At 24.9% G+C, this 16,300-nt stretch overlaps 1 protein-coding gene across 6 annotated transcripts in view; it reads left to right on the top strand.

Annotated features, from left to right (window-relative positions):
• The window catches only part of LOC129606335 (neurogenic protein mastermind-like), a 139,209-nt gene that overhangs the window by 108,863 nt on the left and 14,046 nt on the right, over positions 1-16,300 (top strand). Inside the window, exon 4 of one of the 6 annotated variants that reach the window (XM_055516607.1) lies at positions 3,739-3,806. The exons of the other annotated variants lie outside the window; for them this stretch is intronic. Within the exon in view, the coding sequence (XP_055372582.1) occupies positions 3,739-3,768 (30 nt within the window). The 3' untranslated portion in view covers positions 3,769-3,806. Of the gene's footprint in view, positions 1-3,738; positions 3,807-16,300 lie in introns of those variants that run through there. 6 annotated transcript variants of the gene reach the window in all.

The following is a 16,300-nucleotide window of genomic DNA, read 5'->3' as shown; positions in this document are numbered from 1 at the left end:
TTGCTTTTATTTTTATGTATTTGTTGTTTTTCAACATCCTATGAAACCTCACCTCATGCATAAGCATCTAAATCTAATGCTCATTACTTTAAAACTTCAAATAAAAAATTTAATTTTCCACATTTCTTTCATTCTATCAATTTTCTTTATGAAATGTTCAAGTGAATTTGTCGTTGATCGAACAACTATAAGAAATTGAATAAAAAAACGTCTGCTAACAACTGAATCGGATTTGTTATTTATTTTATGTTATGAGAATAAACTGATTTTATGAAAGTCTAACATTATCTTTAACAACTGAAATTCCAAAGAGTCTCAAATTTTAACAGTTTATAAACAAATATTATATTTTACGAGAACAAAATTTTATTTTATTTCTTCTTCCATCTTCTTTTGTTATCACTTAAAATTTACAAAATGTAATTTTTTGTTTGAAAATTTCATTTTCATTAAAACTTGTATAAAATTAAAAGTATTACAAAATGATAAGTAAATAATTTCCAGGTGTTCAATTTTGAGTTACTTTTTCGCACATTTCAGATAGATTACCACCAACCCAATAATACGCGTTCCAATATTATATTTCAAAGCAGCAGCAACATAGAAAAGAATATTAGAAAATAATATAGAAGCGTCAATCACATAATCTTTGGAATAATTACAGATAAATTGAAAACGTTAAATTGATCGTTCACAATTATAGAACACACACTAAAGTAAGACGACTTAACGATTACAACAACGTAATCATTGAAAATCGGGAAACATCTGATGTTTATGCATGCGATTCTAAAAAACAATTCAATTAAAAGTCTAATAAAGCATGGAAATTGAACACAAATTAACCACAAATTGTATTGAAGATTAATTCTTAAAAGCTCTTGAACTAAAAACGACATTCATTATACCAATTTCAATATATACAATACATTTTTAAAATAAAAAAAAATTATAAATATACCGGTATTTTTTTCAAAACAATATGGACTGCATTGCGCATCCTCCCAAAATATAAAAAACAAAAAATTCATCAAATATGCTATAATGCTGCGCAAGCTTTAACTTTTCTTTATTTATCATCTTTTATTATCAAATCCTCTTTATTTTCATTTTTCCGAATCGTAAATTTATTTCATACCTCATTCTTGATTCTCTTAGTTTGATTGCTTTTGAAAAATTTTTTATTTTCCAGTGTAACTGTCAGTATAATTTTGATATCCTCCAAAAGATATGCTCCTCTTTTGGATATAACTACAATATTATATTGTAGACCCATTCTAAATGTTTTAATATACATTTATAGAAATGAATTAAAAACTTATCCAAGAATGTAGAAAAATTGTTCAAATTTTTAGAATTTTTGCAAATAATTCTCATGTATATTTTGTACATATGCAATGAAATTGTCGAAGATTTACATTTTTACATTAATACATACTCATAGCTATATATTTATACGAATCCCTCTATTTTTATGGAATTTTTTGATATGCAATAAAATTTATAGGATACTAAAATGATAACAAAAAGCAGTAACCGTTACATTCACTGTTATTATCATTTTTCTAATAGATTTACAGATAACGCCGATATTAAGAAAAGATCATTTGTAATTTAATTCACAAAAAACAAAATGAGAGCACAATGCTCCAAAATTTAAAAATTTTACATATTTTTTTTTTTTTGCTTTCCGTTTTACTCTTAAATTATAATGGATTTGTCTTTTATTCCAAATAGTTTATTATCCTTTCTTGAGTCCTTTTCAAAAAAATACTTTCTATTATACTATAAAACAGTTTCATAGTAACGCTTGTTTACTAAAAATAACTGTAATTTTCTATTGTGCTTTTAAGATTTAATGTAGAGATGTGATGTGAAGAAAATACTTGTTTTATCGTTATAAATTTTGTTTCTATTTTTTAATACTCTCCACTACACTTTGAAGTTTAATTTTACATATTGAGTTCGGAGGGGTACCAGTGATTGTCGTTCGCTTTCTTCAAACTCTTGTTTTATAATCGTGAATTTCATTTTTATGATTCGAAACATATACAAGTACATGTATGTTTGTATATAAAGATACATGCATATATATACTCACTTACATTACATATTATTTATGTTTAATGCCATTAAACGCTCTAGTGATGTATTAGTTTTCATTTTATTCCATAATATCTTGTTGTTACTTTCTCCTTTTCTTTACAAGTGAATGACTGAGTAAATCGCAAATATGTTAAACATAATTTTTTAATGCGTTTTGTCTTGTGCTTTCATTTATGTCTTCTCTTATAATTAGAAAATATTTTCATTTTTAAGTATTTTTGCTTAAAATAAGTTTATTGCTAACTTTTATACTGTATAAGAATTTTTTATTAAGTTGGAATTTATAATAACTGTGCATTTATCTCTAGAGAAGGACCTATATTAAAATTTTATCCCTATATCAATTTGTTATTTTCCTTTTGTTTTTATTGCTTTAGTAAGCATTTTTCTAGTTTTGCATATGTGTGTATAGAATAAAGTAATAAAAAGTAACTTAAAATATTGTGAAAGCTTTTAGAAAAATTAACTTAAAGTAAATTAACTTAAATCTAACTCAAAGTAAATGAAATTCTATGATGAGTCAATAGTTTTCCTCTTAATTAATCTATTCAATTAAACTTAATGAAAATTCATTAAACTTTAATATATACACTGTTTATTAAAATGTCTGATTGCAAAATTATTTTTTCTCAAACCTAAGCTATGCTTTATTATTGAATTAATTAAATTTAAAATTTAATCTTAAAATGTGTAAACACCTTGAATTCTGATAATTGCTTTTAAAACAAATTGTTTGTAGTGGAGAAACTTTTAAATGAAATTTATATTTTAGAGTTTAACATTACAATTTGCCGAAGTACTTTTAATATCCTTGTCTTGATGTCGGGTGAATACCAATAACAAACAATAGCCAAATTTATGCAAAAACTACTCAAATTAATCAAATTAATTACTACTCAAAAAGGTATCAAATTAAATTACTCTGTATTGCTAATTATTAGGTCTAAAATCGATGTGTAATTGAAATGTCTATGAAATTGCTCTTACACACTTGATTGCAACATAACTTTAATTCGTTGGCATTTGTAACAAATTTCTCATTCCAATCTTTAATTTTGAATAGATTTTTCAATTTTCTAAACAAAGTTATACATATGTCCATAAACTGTTTAAAATTTAAATTTTGAGGCTTATTCTGAGAATCGAATCACTAATTGATAGTGATAATTATCGTAAAAATTTTAATATTATTATTGTAAACATAAACGAATTCATATCCAAATGATTCGTGTCCATAATAAAGTTTTTCAAAATTTTTACGATAAACATCACTGTCACTTGCCCAATATTTGTTCACCACCATTGCTCAACATTGAGTTACTTTGAACATTGAGTTCTAAACTGCTTAGAATAGAAAATGACGTAAACGTTTTGTTACTAAACTGTTTTTTTTAATTATAATTAGTTTTTTCCGATAGAAAGGTTCAAAATAGAAACTTTTTTTGAATAAAATCGTTCGCATAAATGTACATAATAAAAAATTCACAAAGGAATTCGAATATTGAAATCTATTTTTTGCTTAAACTAAAAATTTATATAAAAACTTATATAAGAACATGAAAATTTTTGAAGAAAATTACACACCTCCCTGAATTGTCTAAATTAATAATTGTATTTTTTTTTTATTTTTAGGTAAGTCAAACATCATTTACACTCTTATAAAAAATTGATTGAACATGTAAGTACACTTTTTAGTCTTCAATTACTCATTTATTCAAATTCAATTTCATGCCTTCCAGGAAGATTTCACTTTTTATGCATGACTTCAAATGTAGCTTCATGTACAATAGTAAAAAATTGGTTTTTAAAATCAAAATTTTACACAACTTCAAAAATTGCATTTCATTTTTCCAAAATAAATTGAATTAGTGATTCCAAAGAAATGAAATCTTAAACTTTCATAATAAAAGTTGTTAGTATCAAGAATATTGAAAAAATGCTGAAAATATTAAAATTTTTAATTCTAAAATTTTCCAGTTTTCTTGATTGATTTATTTCTTTAGTTACTCGTATTATTCCATTCATCCGTAGCAGCAAATTGTTATTAGTGTTTTGAATTGTAGAGTAAAGATATCGTCAAAAAGCAATATTTTGGAATATTTGGCTTCTTCAAAACTAATCTTTTTGTTTTTTATTTTTTACCAAGGCTCTTGGTATAAGAATTTCACCTATTTTTACGTGAACTATTTCAAAATAGATGCAAAACACAAAATTCACCTATTACTCTCTTGCTCTTACGAGTATATTCAGTTCTTTTAAATAATTTACAATAATTTAAAAAGCATTTTGTTAATATTTAGCTCCAATAATTTTCCTCTTAATTATAAAAGATTTACATACATATACATATTTACAGATATCCTGTTTTCTCTATTATTTATATGTGCACAAATACAACTAAACATACTTATTTTTAATGGTGTATTTAACTAAAAAATATCCTAGTTTCAATGCTTACCCCATCCACCTTTCAATACATGTTCCTATTTTTATTTGTTCTTTTTTCTTTAATTTTATACTTGTGAGTTTTGACGTACATTATCGTGTTGAATTGAAATTTAGGTGAGCGAACAGCAATCATGAACGGTGCCAAGAAACGAGCGAAAGAAAAACTTCCTAAAATAGGGATAAAGAAAAAAAAACATTTTTTTTATTGCTTTGCTGGTTGAACTTTTCTTCGTGAAAAAAATTTTTTTTAGATGTTTTACTTCTTTTTGTTTTGTTTTTTTGTTTCACGAGTTTTCCAAAAAGGAATTTTTTTTTATTCAATTCCTAAGTTTTTCTCTTTGAATCCCTATGTAAATGTACACATATATACATATATACAAACAAACATATAACCTTTACTCTTGTTGTGATGCGATTTTCATCGCTTAAAAAATATGTGGTCAGGAAGTCAAGGATATTTAAGGATATTATACACATTAAGGAAAGTGAGTAAAAGCGTTCTTGTTATTTTTGTTATTGTATTTGTTTTGATTTTTCTTTATATTTTGTTTTCTTATATTTTGTTTGTCACTTCTTTCAAATTCGTTCTCTTGAGCGTAATGCAAGTGTAATGTTGTTTGATGGTGTTGAAATCCTTTTTAATGCTTATTGCTAGACGTTTAACAGGAATATTTAGAATAAAAAATAAATTTAATTAAAAGATATGTGATGGAAATAATGGAAATTAAGAATTTTTTGTACTTTAAATTTAAATACGTGAAAAAAGTAAATATATTCTCTTTTCTTCGTGGAGTTTCGTTAATTTACTTAAGAACGAAAAGCGTTATTTAAAATAATTCAATGTTGAGCACTCTTTTCATTTTGTTTTATGAGTTTTCAAATTTTGCAAAATTAACGAGAGAATTTTTTGTAATATAGTTTTTGACAACGATGGCATTCAAATAATGGAAGATTTTAACAAAACATTGCAATTCCTTTAATGTTAGGGCTTCTTTCCTTTATCACGCTGCTAGTGACTCATTTTTGTCACTTAGACATAATTGAGCTTAATTTTAAATATTAAATCTTAATTTAGCCCTAAAAGTAAATCTCTTTTATTCTTATAAATCAAAATGAAAAAAATGTCAATATTTGGTAAGAAATATTTTTTTTTGTAATCATTAGAAATAAAAATCTATATGGTTACGTGCTGCTTTACCGAGTAATTGATTCATTAGCTGAACATTTCTGAATACAATTCAAATTCGGCAATCTATTGTGATTCCTGAGTTTTATTTCCTGAGATTCCTGAGTTGATAATTTATATAAATTTCATTGCTTACTTTTTAAATTAATTAATAATAAAAGCAGTTTACTTAAATTAAGTTGAATTGAACATCAAAAAATTGGAAGTTATTAAAAAGGAAATTGTCTTTAGTTTCGTAGAACAACCGAAACAACTTATATTCAACTATTAAATATTTATAACTAATTTATTTAAATTATTTTACTTTGTTATATTGAAAGTACTTACCAGTAAAATTTCAAAATATACCGCATGAATAATAATTTTTTTTTCACATGAATAATAATGAAAATAATAAAAATTATAATAAGTGATCGCTATGTTAATTAGAATCCAACTTCGAACTCATACATAATTGTATTAGACAACATTGTACTGTTGCATATTATTACAATTTAAGTTGAATTTCTTAATAATGTGTGTGTATGAAAACAAATATGGCTGATGAAATAATTCATGTTTTATATTTAACAATTTTTTTCCTATCTACTTATATACATACACATATACTAATTAATATCTAAATACTAATACAAAATTAAATAATAAGAGTAAGGGTAATTTTGATTCAAATTATATGAATTAAATGTTATAAATTTTAATATTTATGCTTACTAATAATTTGTTTTGATAATTTACCTTACTATTTATGTAAGGTAAATTTAAATTATAAAACAGAAGTGTAATTATATTGTCAATATATAGCAGCTATTGAAGCAGTCAATATATAGCAAAAAAAAGCTTTTAATTACGTAAAATTGCCTTCATTGTATTAAAATTACAAAATTATATTTTCATTCCAGTATACTTATAATGTAGCTTAGAGATTCTAGTTTCTTTATACATTTTTAAAAATTAAAATTTTATAATCAATAAAAGTAGCATTTTTTCGGTATCCTTTTGTCATGCGTCTTTTACTTTCTCTTACAAATTAACTTGTTCTTTTATTTTTTCAAATTACCGCATTTAATTAAATTCAAAATGACAATAAATTTTGGTTGCAGCTTCAACAAAATCTACTTAAGTTATTTGAAATTTCATATTGGCAATTTTGCAATGACAAGCATTTCTCTTTAGTTTAATATCGTGAGGTTAATACTACAATTAGATAACTCGCAATTATTGGTTTAGAGATATTGACTTTTAAAGATACAAAATTTAGCAATAACAGATAATTTATTACGAAGATATGTGATTTTGGTATTATCATTTTCAGAAATTTAAGAACACTTTTAATCTAATTTAGATATTGGTCGCAAATGAATGAGAATTTGATTTTATGATGTCTAGGTTAATTATCTGAAAATTTAAAATTTTCGAGTTATCTAGTTATAGCACTAACCTAACGATGTAATTGTTTAAAATTTAAGGCATTTATATGTTAATTTTCGAAAGTCTATAGTGCTATATGATTCTAAAACGATTCCGTTCCAATGCAAATTTTCGAATATAATTTATAAATTTATAGAAAATTTAGATTTATCATATATTTCGAAAAACTTTAAATAATATTGAAATTTAAACTTTAAATGCAATATATGACTTTAAAATGCTGTACTCCATTGTTTTCAAATACACACAATGATTTTTTAACCAAATTAATTTTTAATTTCTTAAAATGAGTGCATATTAATATTTTAAAATAACTAGATTTTCAAAAATGCAGTACACACATGTAAACGTGATCATATTAAGAAATTTGCTCTTTAGTTTAGTGCCATAAATGTGAATATGAAAAAAAATTAATTAAAAATTTTGTCATTGAACTTTTATCTAAACTTTTAGAAATCGAGAAAAACCCGGAAAATTAAAAGTAAAATAATATTAACAAATTTATAAATAAAAAAAAACTTAAACAGAATATTTTAAAAATATACGTAACAAATGTATTCATTCTTATACATATGTATATTGTATATATACACATACATATAATTACATATTATGTATATAAAAATATTTTTTCCATTAAACAAATTTGAAATAATGAAAACATGCTACAAGTAAATTTTTTACTTACATTTTTATTACGTACACACTACTAATCGCATAACAATTTATTGGTGGTATACAAAATATAATTTTTATATACAAAATGAAAAACCAGTTTTTAATACAAAAATTATTTTCAAATTGTTGAGTCACCAAATCAGTCATATCGAACCTTGTTTTTTTTTGTTTTTGTTTTATACAACTGAAATATAGGTAAAGAGCAGATTAAAAAGACAAGCCATATTCAATAGCTTCTTATTGTTTGCAAGTATGAATACATAACGCATTATGCCTGTATTCTCTTTTGCATAAGTCGTTTAAGGCATGCAATCATTGACTAATTAAGAATTATAACACTTAACTTACATAATGCCACAAATAAATTAAAGAAAAATACAAAATATTTTTAGTAATACGAAAAATCTGTATACATATTTTAAGCGGTTTTAAGAATCTAAGTATAAAAGCTATAATTTCGACTTTTATTATTTACCAGTTTTTAATACAAAAATCAGTCGCGTTTGTTAATATGCATTTCTTGTTTAATTACATATTATGTGCTTATGTATTTTCAACTTTAGAAATTTTGAATATTGAGTTGCTTTAGGCAAAATTGAGAGCAAAAAGGAAAATAAGGAATTGTTCAAAGAAATGGAAAATAATTTTTTGATTGCAAGAGTCTTCGAAATTATTTTGTGATTGTCTATTTGTCAATTTCAAAAAACAAATTCTCAAATTTTTTATGAAATAATTAATTAAAAACTACATGGAAAATCGATTTTTTTGGAATGTTATAATTAATAATATATAGGGGTTTTCATTTATTCAGTTCTAGAATAGTTCTAGAATAAAAAAATCACTCTACATACACTAAAAATATATGTAGATCGTTCGGAATATACTGCCAGCAATCTGTAATTAAGAAATAGAATAAGTGTAGCGCAGACCTCTAGTTTGAATTTTGCCGCTGCCGCATGAAACTTCTTTTTCTTTTTTTAAAATTAAAAAAAAAATTTAAATTTCAAAATAGCAGATCCAGATATTGAAGGGTTATTAAAGTAAATTGGTTTAAGTCTTTAAATCTTGTTAAAATTTCCTTGTTTTGCAGTGAATTGAGAGACGAAAAATATTAGGATACAGTTAAAGTTAATGTATCGGACATAGAGTAGATTACATTTACGTAGTTCAAAACTTTTTGGAATTTTAAATATTTTTCATTATTAAGTCATGCTAGCAGCATATTCAAACGCTTTCACTTCATTTGCAAATACCTATACAGGGATTCACCTTCGCACGTTGGGATGAAAATTTCATATAGTACCAGTTCCCTTATCAAATTATACATTTTAAAAAGAAAAACAAATCTCAAAATAAATTACTTTACTTATCAATCAAATATGTACATAAGTTTTGTCAAAATTATGATTTCATAAACAATGTCATTTCTGTTATTTTCGAACGGCTGATTATTTAAAAGTTTCAGAATTACTATACAGCGTAAACAAAACTAACTTAGCTGAAGTTTTTTCATACTGTTTAACGCGTTGCGTCTTAGAAATTTTAGTTTTAATGTAGAACTTTCACCGCAGCGTGTATAAACGAAAAATCCCACAGTTTTTGCAGAAAGATTGCATAGTGAGAAGAATTTATAGGAAATCTTCTTGGATCTAGAAATGTAGCAAGTTATAAGATAAATTATTATTCAAAAACTCTTGAAAAGTCGAGTTTTCTTTCTAGATTCTATTCTAAATTCGAAAAAATTGTATATTTCATAGTACAATGGGACAGATTTCAATAAATGTTAATAGTAATACCATAATTCTAAAAATACGTTTCTATTTTTATTGGTACAACAAAATAATATCAAATTTATTGTCTAGAAAAGAATGTTTTTTACTTGTACGAAGAAAAAGTGACTTATTAAAGAAGCAAGCAATTCTATTAAAATTTTTATTTGAATCGTATATAAAATTTTTCATTAAAAACCTTCAATTCTCTTACTGCACACATTTTTATGAATTTCCCGTAAGATTATTGGTTTTCGGATATAATTTTTTCATACATATATATATATATATAAATATAAGTATGAATGTAAAAATACTTGTATAAACCCCGAGAAGTATGTGATTTCAAATTATTATCATTTTCGTTTTTTGTTTTTCTTGTTTTCTTTTCAATGTTTATTTGTATTAGTTTTCTTTATGACTTAAATTTTCGACGATATTTACAGAAATATGCTATAAATCGAATATTCGATTTATTTTTCAATCTAATAAATCTATACCACCTAATCAGATTCAGAATCCATAAATCCAATAACAACATTTTTAAGTACAATACACTTTATACACGATAAATTTCTCTTGATTTTTTATGTTTTTTAAAAGTTTTTATTACATACACATACGAGTATTTATACAAAAACTCCTTTTGCAGTATTGCCCTATGCTAAGAAGAAATTATTCTCGAAAACATATAAAAATAAACCACATACTTACACATTATATACGTAAAGGTAATGCGTCACCTTTTGTATAAGAATTACTTGTATACAAAATTCGAGCAATATAGAATATAATAAATATCTACTCTTATATTGTACATGTATGGTTATAAAATGTATAAATGTTTGGATGAATGTAAACTAAATAATAAAAAGAATCTGCGTTCAAGAGCCCATGATTTAAATAATGTAAAAGAAAAGGGTCCAAAAAAAGAAAAATAAGAAAATATAAAAAGGACCAATTTCTAACTGAATTCTTCTATTAACTATCGACGACGTACTCGTGGGAACAAAATCCTTTTTTTTTTTGTTTTGTGCCTCCTTTTTTGCATGTTTATGAGAATTTATTTGTAAATTTATTTTTTTTTTTTATAACACCGTCAGTTAAATGACGTTTGATTCTCTGTTTTTTCAAAAAGTTGGGGAAAATCGATAGCTTAATGATATTTGATTTTTTTTCTATTCTTTCTATAACAAGTGTGTCATATTTGAGTGTGGATTATATAAATTTTGAAAAAATAATTCATAATTTTAATTAAAGAGAAAAATCATAGTTAGAATTTTAGTGGATTATTGATGACATTTTCTTTCTTTCTTCATTCTTAATTCGACACTACACTTATAATTTTGAAAATTTTAAAACTTGGGTTGACGGCAGGAGAAAGGAAACAATTATATAATCTATAACGAGACTGTTTCTAAGAAGTAACTGATTAAAATTTTTTGGATTATTCATTTAATATTAAATTGAAATAGAAATTAAATAAGTTTAAAGAAATTTAAGCTTAATTTAAATTTGCAACTAGTTTTCCCTTAAAATTAGTAGCTTTATTGAGTTTCTAATCAAGTAAGGAAGCAGCAGAAAATATCTTCAAATTTAAAACAAAACTAAATTATGTAACTAAATTCATCAGCAGTCTCTATATCTGAATGTTTAATAAATTCTCCTCCTAAATGTATGCAGTAAGATTTTGTTATAGATATATGTAGTTTATTTGAATTGAACATATTTTCTAACATACATACATAGCATTTAAAGTTACAACTTAAAGTTTTAAAATATCGGTAGAATTATTTTATGTTTTGTTTGAAAAAACATAAAATACGTAAGTTGCTTTTAAATTCAGAAGAATGATATTTTAATAATATTTCCAAAAATTTGATTTTGCAAAGAATTATGAAAAAACCAATTATATGTTTTTAAATTATTTACCAAAATTTTTTTTTAAAATAAGATCACTGCAACTAATTCATTATACTCGTACGAACGTGTGTTCGAAGGGTATACTAAATTTGCCTTTCCGTTTTTAACGCTAAGAAGTAATAGTCTGAGATATAGACTCCACTCAAGTATATGTTTTTGATCAGCGTCGAATTCTGAGACGATTTAGCTTTGTCTGTCCGTCCATCTGTCTGTTCCAACAATAACTCAAAAACTAATTGAGCTAAGTTCACCAAATTTTCACAAATGATTGATTAAAGTAAATGGCCCGAACCCATTTTAAATTGGATATGATCGGGGTACTGGTTCGAGTAGCTTCCATACAACTTCAAAATTTATTTGACTATATCTCAAAAACTATAAAAGCTGTGGTATTGAAAATTCTCACAAGCAAATATATTAGTAGGGGAAATGTATTTCATATAAGTCGTTGAAATTGCTTAGTTCCTTCTAGTAGCTGTCACACAACTCCAAAAGTTATTTGGCATTATCTCAGAAATTAATGGAGCTATAATATAGAAATTTCGTGAAAACAAGTAAATGTATTATTAGGGCTGTTATGTGTGATAAAAATCTTTGTTTCTCCAAAAATTTCTTGACTCCGTGTGGTAGCTGCCGTACAACTTCAATAGGTGTTTCGCCATATCTTAGAATATATTAAAAACACAGTACAGAAATTTTGCATAAATTAGCAAAATGCATAGCTTTCGTATATGCAGTCAATAATCTATCACATTCGTCTTAATAAAAATAGTTAATCTTTTAATGAATATGCAATGAATAATACCCCACTTTCAAATGCGTCAAAACAGATATCAGATAAAGTTTGTAAATTATACCAGTATTGTATTGAAATAATTTCGAATCGAATAGCTTCTAAAGGAGCGCTTTTCACTTGAATCGGAGAAAATACTTTCACTTAAAAGCAATCTACGACAGTTTCTTAAATTACTTTAATCAAAATACCAAAAAATATCAAATTATTGACATTTAGAATGAAAGAAAAAAAAGAAGATTTAACATAATTGTCTAATTCGACGTTTAAGTGAGTTGACGTAAATTATTATATTTTTTTGATTACACGTCATTTACTATTAGTTTTTTACTTTTTCAGAAGTTTGGAACGGTTCGCAGTTTTAGAAATATAAGGTAGCGAAAATTGAAATTTTAAAAATTTCGAGAGTCGATAAATCATCGCATTAACCATTGATTTTTTCAATAATTTTTTATACCAAGGTCCAAAAGCTAGACTCGCCACAGATGAACGAAAACTTTATTCAAAAACAAACAGAAAATATCCTATATTACGTTGTTTTTTCGTTGATTTCACTAAACTCAAAAAAAAATCAGCTTAAACTAAAATATCCTTTTGTTAAAACAGTGCCCTATTATAAAAATTTAACATTTGCCTAACGTAAATTTAACGTAAATTTAAGTATTGCTTAACCATTATAACGCCACCCAAATATAATTAAGTTTATCTAAAAAAGAAAAGAGTAAATTTCGGTAAATTTCAGCTTTACATTTTTACAACATTTTCCATAACAAACACTGCAACAAAAAATAATTATAACTCTTTTTAATAGGTACCTTGAAGTAGAAAAACAGCAGAATTAAAAAAAATTATTTTTAAAATTTTTGACTGTCCTTGTAACATTTTGTAAGTTCCTACTACTTTTTTTTTGTTTTTCTTTTGAATATTTTGTGTTGTCCGCTAAATCAAAACTTCAAACAAGATTTTTTCATATATGTATGCAGGTTAGTAAAAAACTTTTACAAAACTTCTACAAACGAAAACCCAAAAAAAGTTAAAAAAAAACTTTAAAATTAAATCAAAAATTGCGAAATCTTTTATTTGAAAAATTTAGTTTTCATTATATTTAATTCATTTTTTTTTTCATTTTTGTATATTTTGATATGAACCAAAATGAAATCACTAATTTTGAAAACAGAAAACAACAAGTCCGGAACAAATCTTAAAAGATGACCATGAGTAGTAGTAGTAATAGTTGTTGTTCAACATCAGCAATAGCAACAAAACAATAGTAGAAAACGACATAATCAGGTCACTGCAGAAAAATTTTTATTTGAAAATCATGTAGCCCACAATATAAAACAAAAAAGCAAAAAAAAACAAAAATTACAAAAACAAATCAATATTATTTTTCATTGCGCTAGTGTTGTAGACCATACTTTTACTGTCACTTATTACTATACAAGCTTTAATAGCGAGTATATTGCTAAATTAAATAAGACAAAAAATGCTGGCATAAAGTAGATGTTTCTTTTTTTGGAATAGCACATTTCATTTTAGTTTCTTGTAGGATTACTTGAGACAATTTTTAAATTCCTAAAATATCCAAAAATTTTAATAATTTAGTTAAACGAATTAAAGTACGTTTACTTCCATCGAATTCTAGCTGCGCTGTTATATTTACAAAATTCTTCTTACAGGTTTGGGACCAAAAACAATCAAAATTTAATATCATGGATAACAGAAAAAATTTTTGTTCTTGTTCTACGGTCTATTAAAAGTTAAAAAATGAGTAGCTAAAATGTGTTTGTTTTTTAATAAATAGGAAAAATATAGACCAAGAAAGTTGTTAATAGAAAGTCACAAATAAAAAAATACGTCACTGTCAAATCAAATTTTGCATTGTATATGTATAAATTCCCGCTGCACTTCAGTAGAATCAAATTCATTTTTCAAAAAATTAAAACTGTGATGAAAATGACGAGAATTTTTATTCTAAAGAAATGACTTTCTCGCGAAAATTTTTTCTGGGCTTCAAAATTTCAAAATTTAATTTTATGTTAGGTTAGCTCGATGTGGCTATCGAAGAGAGCCAATCCAAGCAAATGTTCAGTTGTAACACCGCTAAATTTCCATATCACCAACTTCACTTAAACAAGTCCGATTCCTTTAATCCGATTTAAATACCGCGCATTTGCATTCGCCAACTCACACAGGCGACCCGAGGAATCTTCGCCTTCTCCATGCAGATTCATTTTCTGCACTCATGCCCAGCTGTGGCATGGAAGGTTTAACTGACATTTGAACGAACGGAGCATACTAATAAGCACAATATGTTTAAAAATATGCTAAAAAAATGATTGTTTCAGATATGCTTATTTTCTTGATTTTTAATTATATTGTTTTTTTCTTGTTTTTATTCTGCTGTTTTACATTACTTATGCTTATGTATATATGTATGTAGTTTAATCGTAAATTGAACATTACTATACAATTTTCAAAAAAAGAAAAATAATGAAAAATACATGCAAGCAAGTTATATGCCTTTTCATGTACATACATATATAAATAATGTGAGTTTCTATATTTATTATACGTATTATAAATATATTTAAGTTTAAATAAATATAAAATAAAAACGGAAAAAACGAACTCTGTATAAAGTACTAAAATTATGACGTTATTGAAATGTAACATCAAAATGGTGCCCAACTGTGATATTTTTTTTTAAAGTAACTATGAAGCAAAAGATAAACACTACCTAATGGCACATTATACGCCATATATATATTATGTACATAAATATGTACACATATGCGTATACAACAAATAGATTTCATTTTGTACACAGTTCATTTTTATCGCAGTTAAAATGAATATTTACAACAAGTTGGTAATGTAACATTACAATGTCGTCACCTTAACTCATCGTTCATCTATACTCGTATTTATAGTATGTACATAACTATATACAAATTAATGTGTATGTGTGTCTCTACTTTATGCATTAACATTCGTTTATATTCGTTTCAATTCGGTTTAGTAATGGTCTCGTGTTGATTTTATAACTTAAAAAAACAACAGAATTCAATTTTTTTTCTTACAACACTATTTCCTTATTATTAATTTCAATTGAAAAATTTATTTTGTATTATGTATTGTATTATGAATTTGTCTTTCGGAAGTTTAAGAAAAAAAAGTTAAAATTTTCGACTCTACTAATTGAGAGAAAGAAAAACGAAACTTGAGGGAAAGAAAAAAGTTCATAATATATTTATTCATTACAAGAATATGAAAAGAATTTTATTGTCATCTCTGACATTTTACCATCCTAAATTCTGTGAAAGACACGCTAAAGGTGATCTACAGTGAGAGCTCCATGGAAAAGCCTACAAATCTATGAAATATTTCAAACTTTTTATTTTATATTGTACAACTTAAATTAATTCCCAAATTTAAATAACTTAACCAAATTACTTTGTTTTGATTTTAGACTATTTTATTGAGACCAATATAATTCGATTAGAAGATTTTTTCCAATACTTCTTATACAATAATTTATTGTAACAAAAAGTATGCCCATTAAAACTATTCTAATTGTATTTTATAACTTCTTTTCAAATGTAACTTGTTGAATTTTTAGTAATTAAATTTATTTTGACAAATAGAAACTTGCGATATTGTATATTGTATAGTACAAAGTAAAAGGAAGCGCTATTTTAAAAGTTCTTGAACATTTGACTTAATAGTATTATTGATTATTTTCCGTAATATTTATCACGAAACATCGAAGAACAAATTCAGAGAGAAAATTGAGAATTGAAAACAAATTTCCAGCACTTCACTCTCCTCTTTTCCAATTCTTCTACAAAAAAAAATAACAAAATAAAATGTGAAGAAAATTTGAATTTTCCTAAAGTGCAAATACTTGTATTTCCGAAAAACACGTAAGACCAAATAATGAATTGTTTTTGATTTAGAGTTCTT

The sequence above is a fragment of the Condylostylus longicornis genome, unplaced genomic scaffold (assembly GCF_029603195.1).
Source record: "Condylostylus longicornis isolate FDR11 unplaced genomic scaffold, ASM2960319v2 ptg000018l, whole genome shotgun sequence".
Lineage (NCBI taxonomy): Eukaryota > Metazoa > Arthropoda > Insecta > Diptera > Dolichopodidae > Condylostylus > Condylostylus longicornis.
This window is presented reverse-complemented; position numbering and strand designations above follow the sequence as displayed.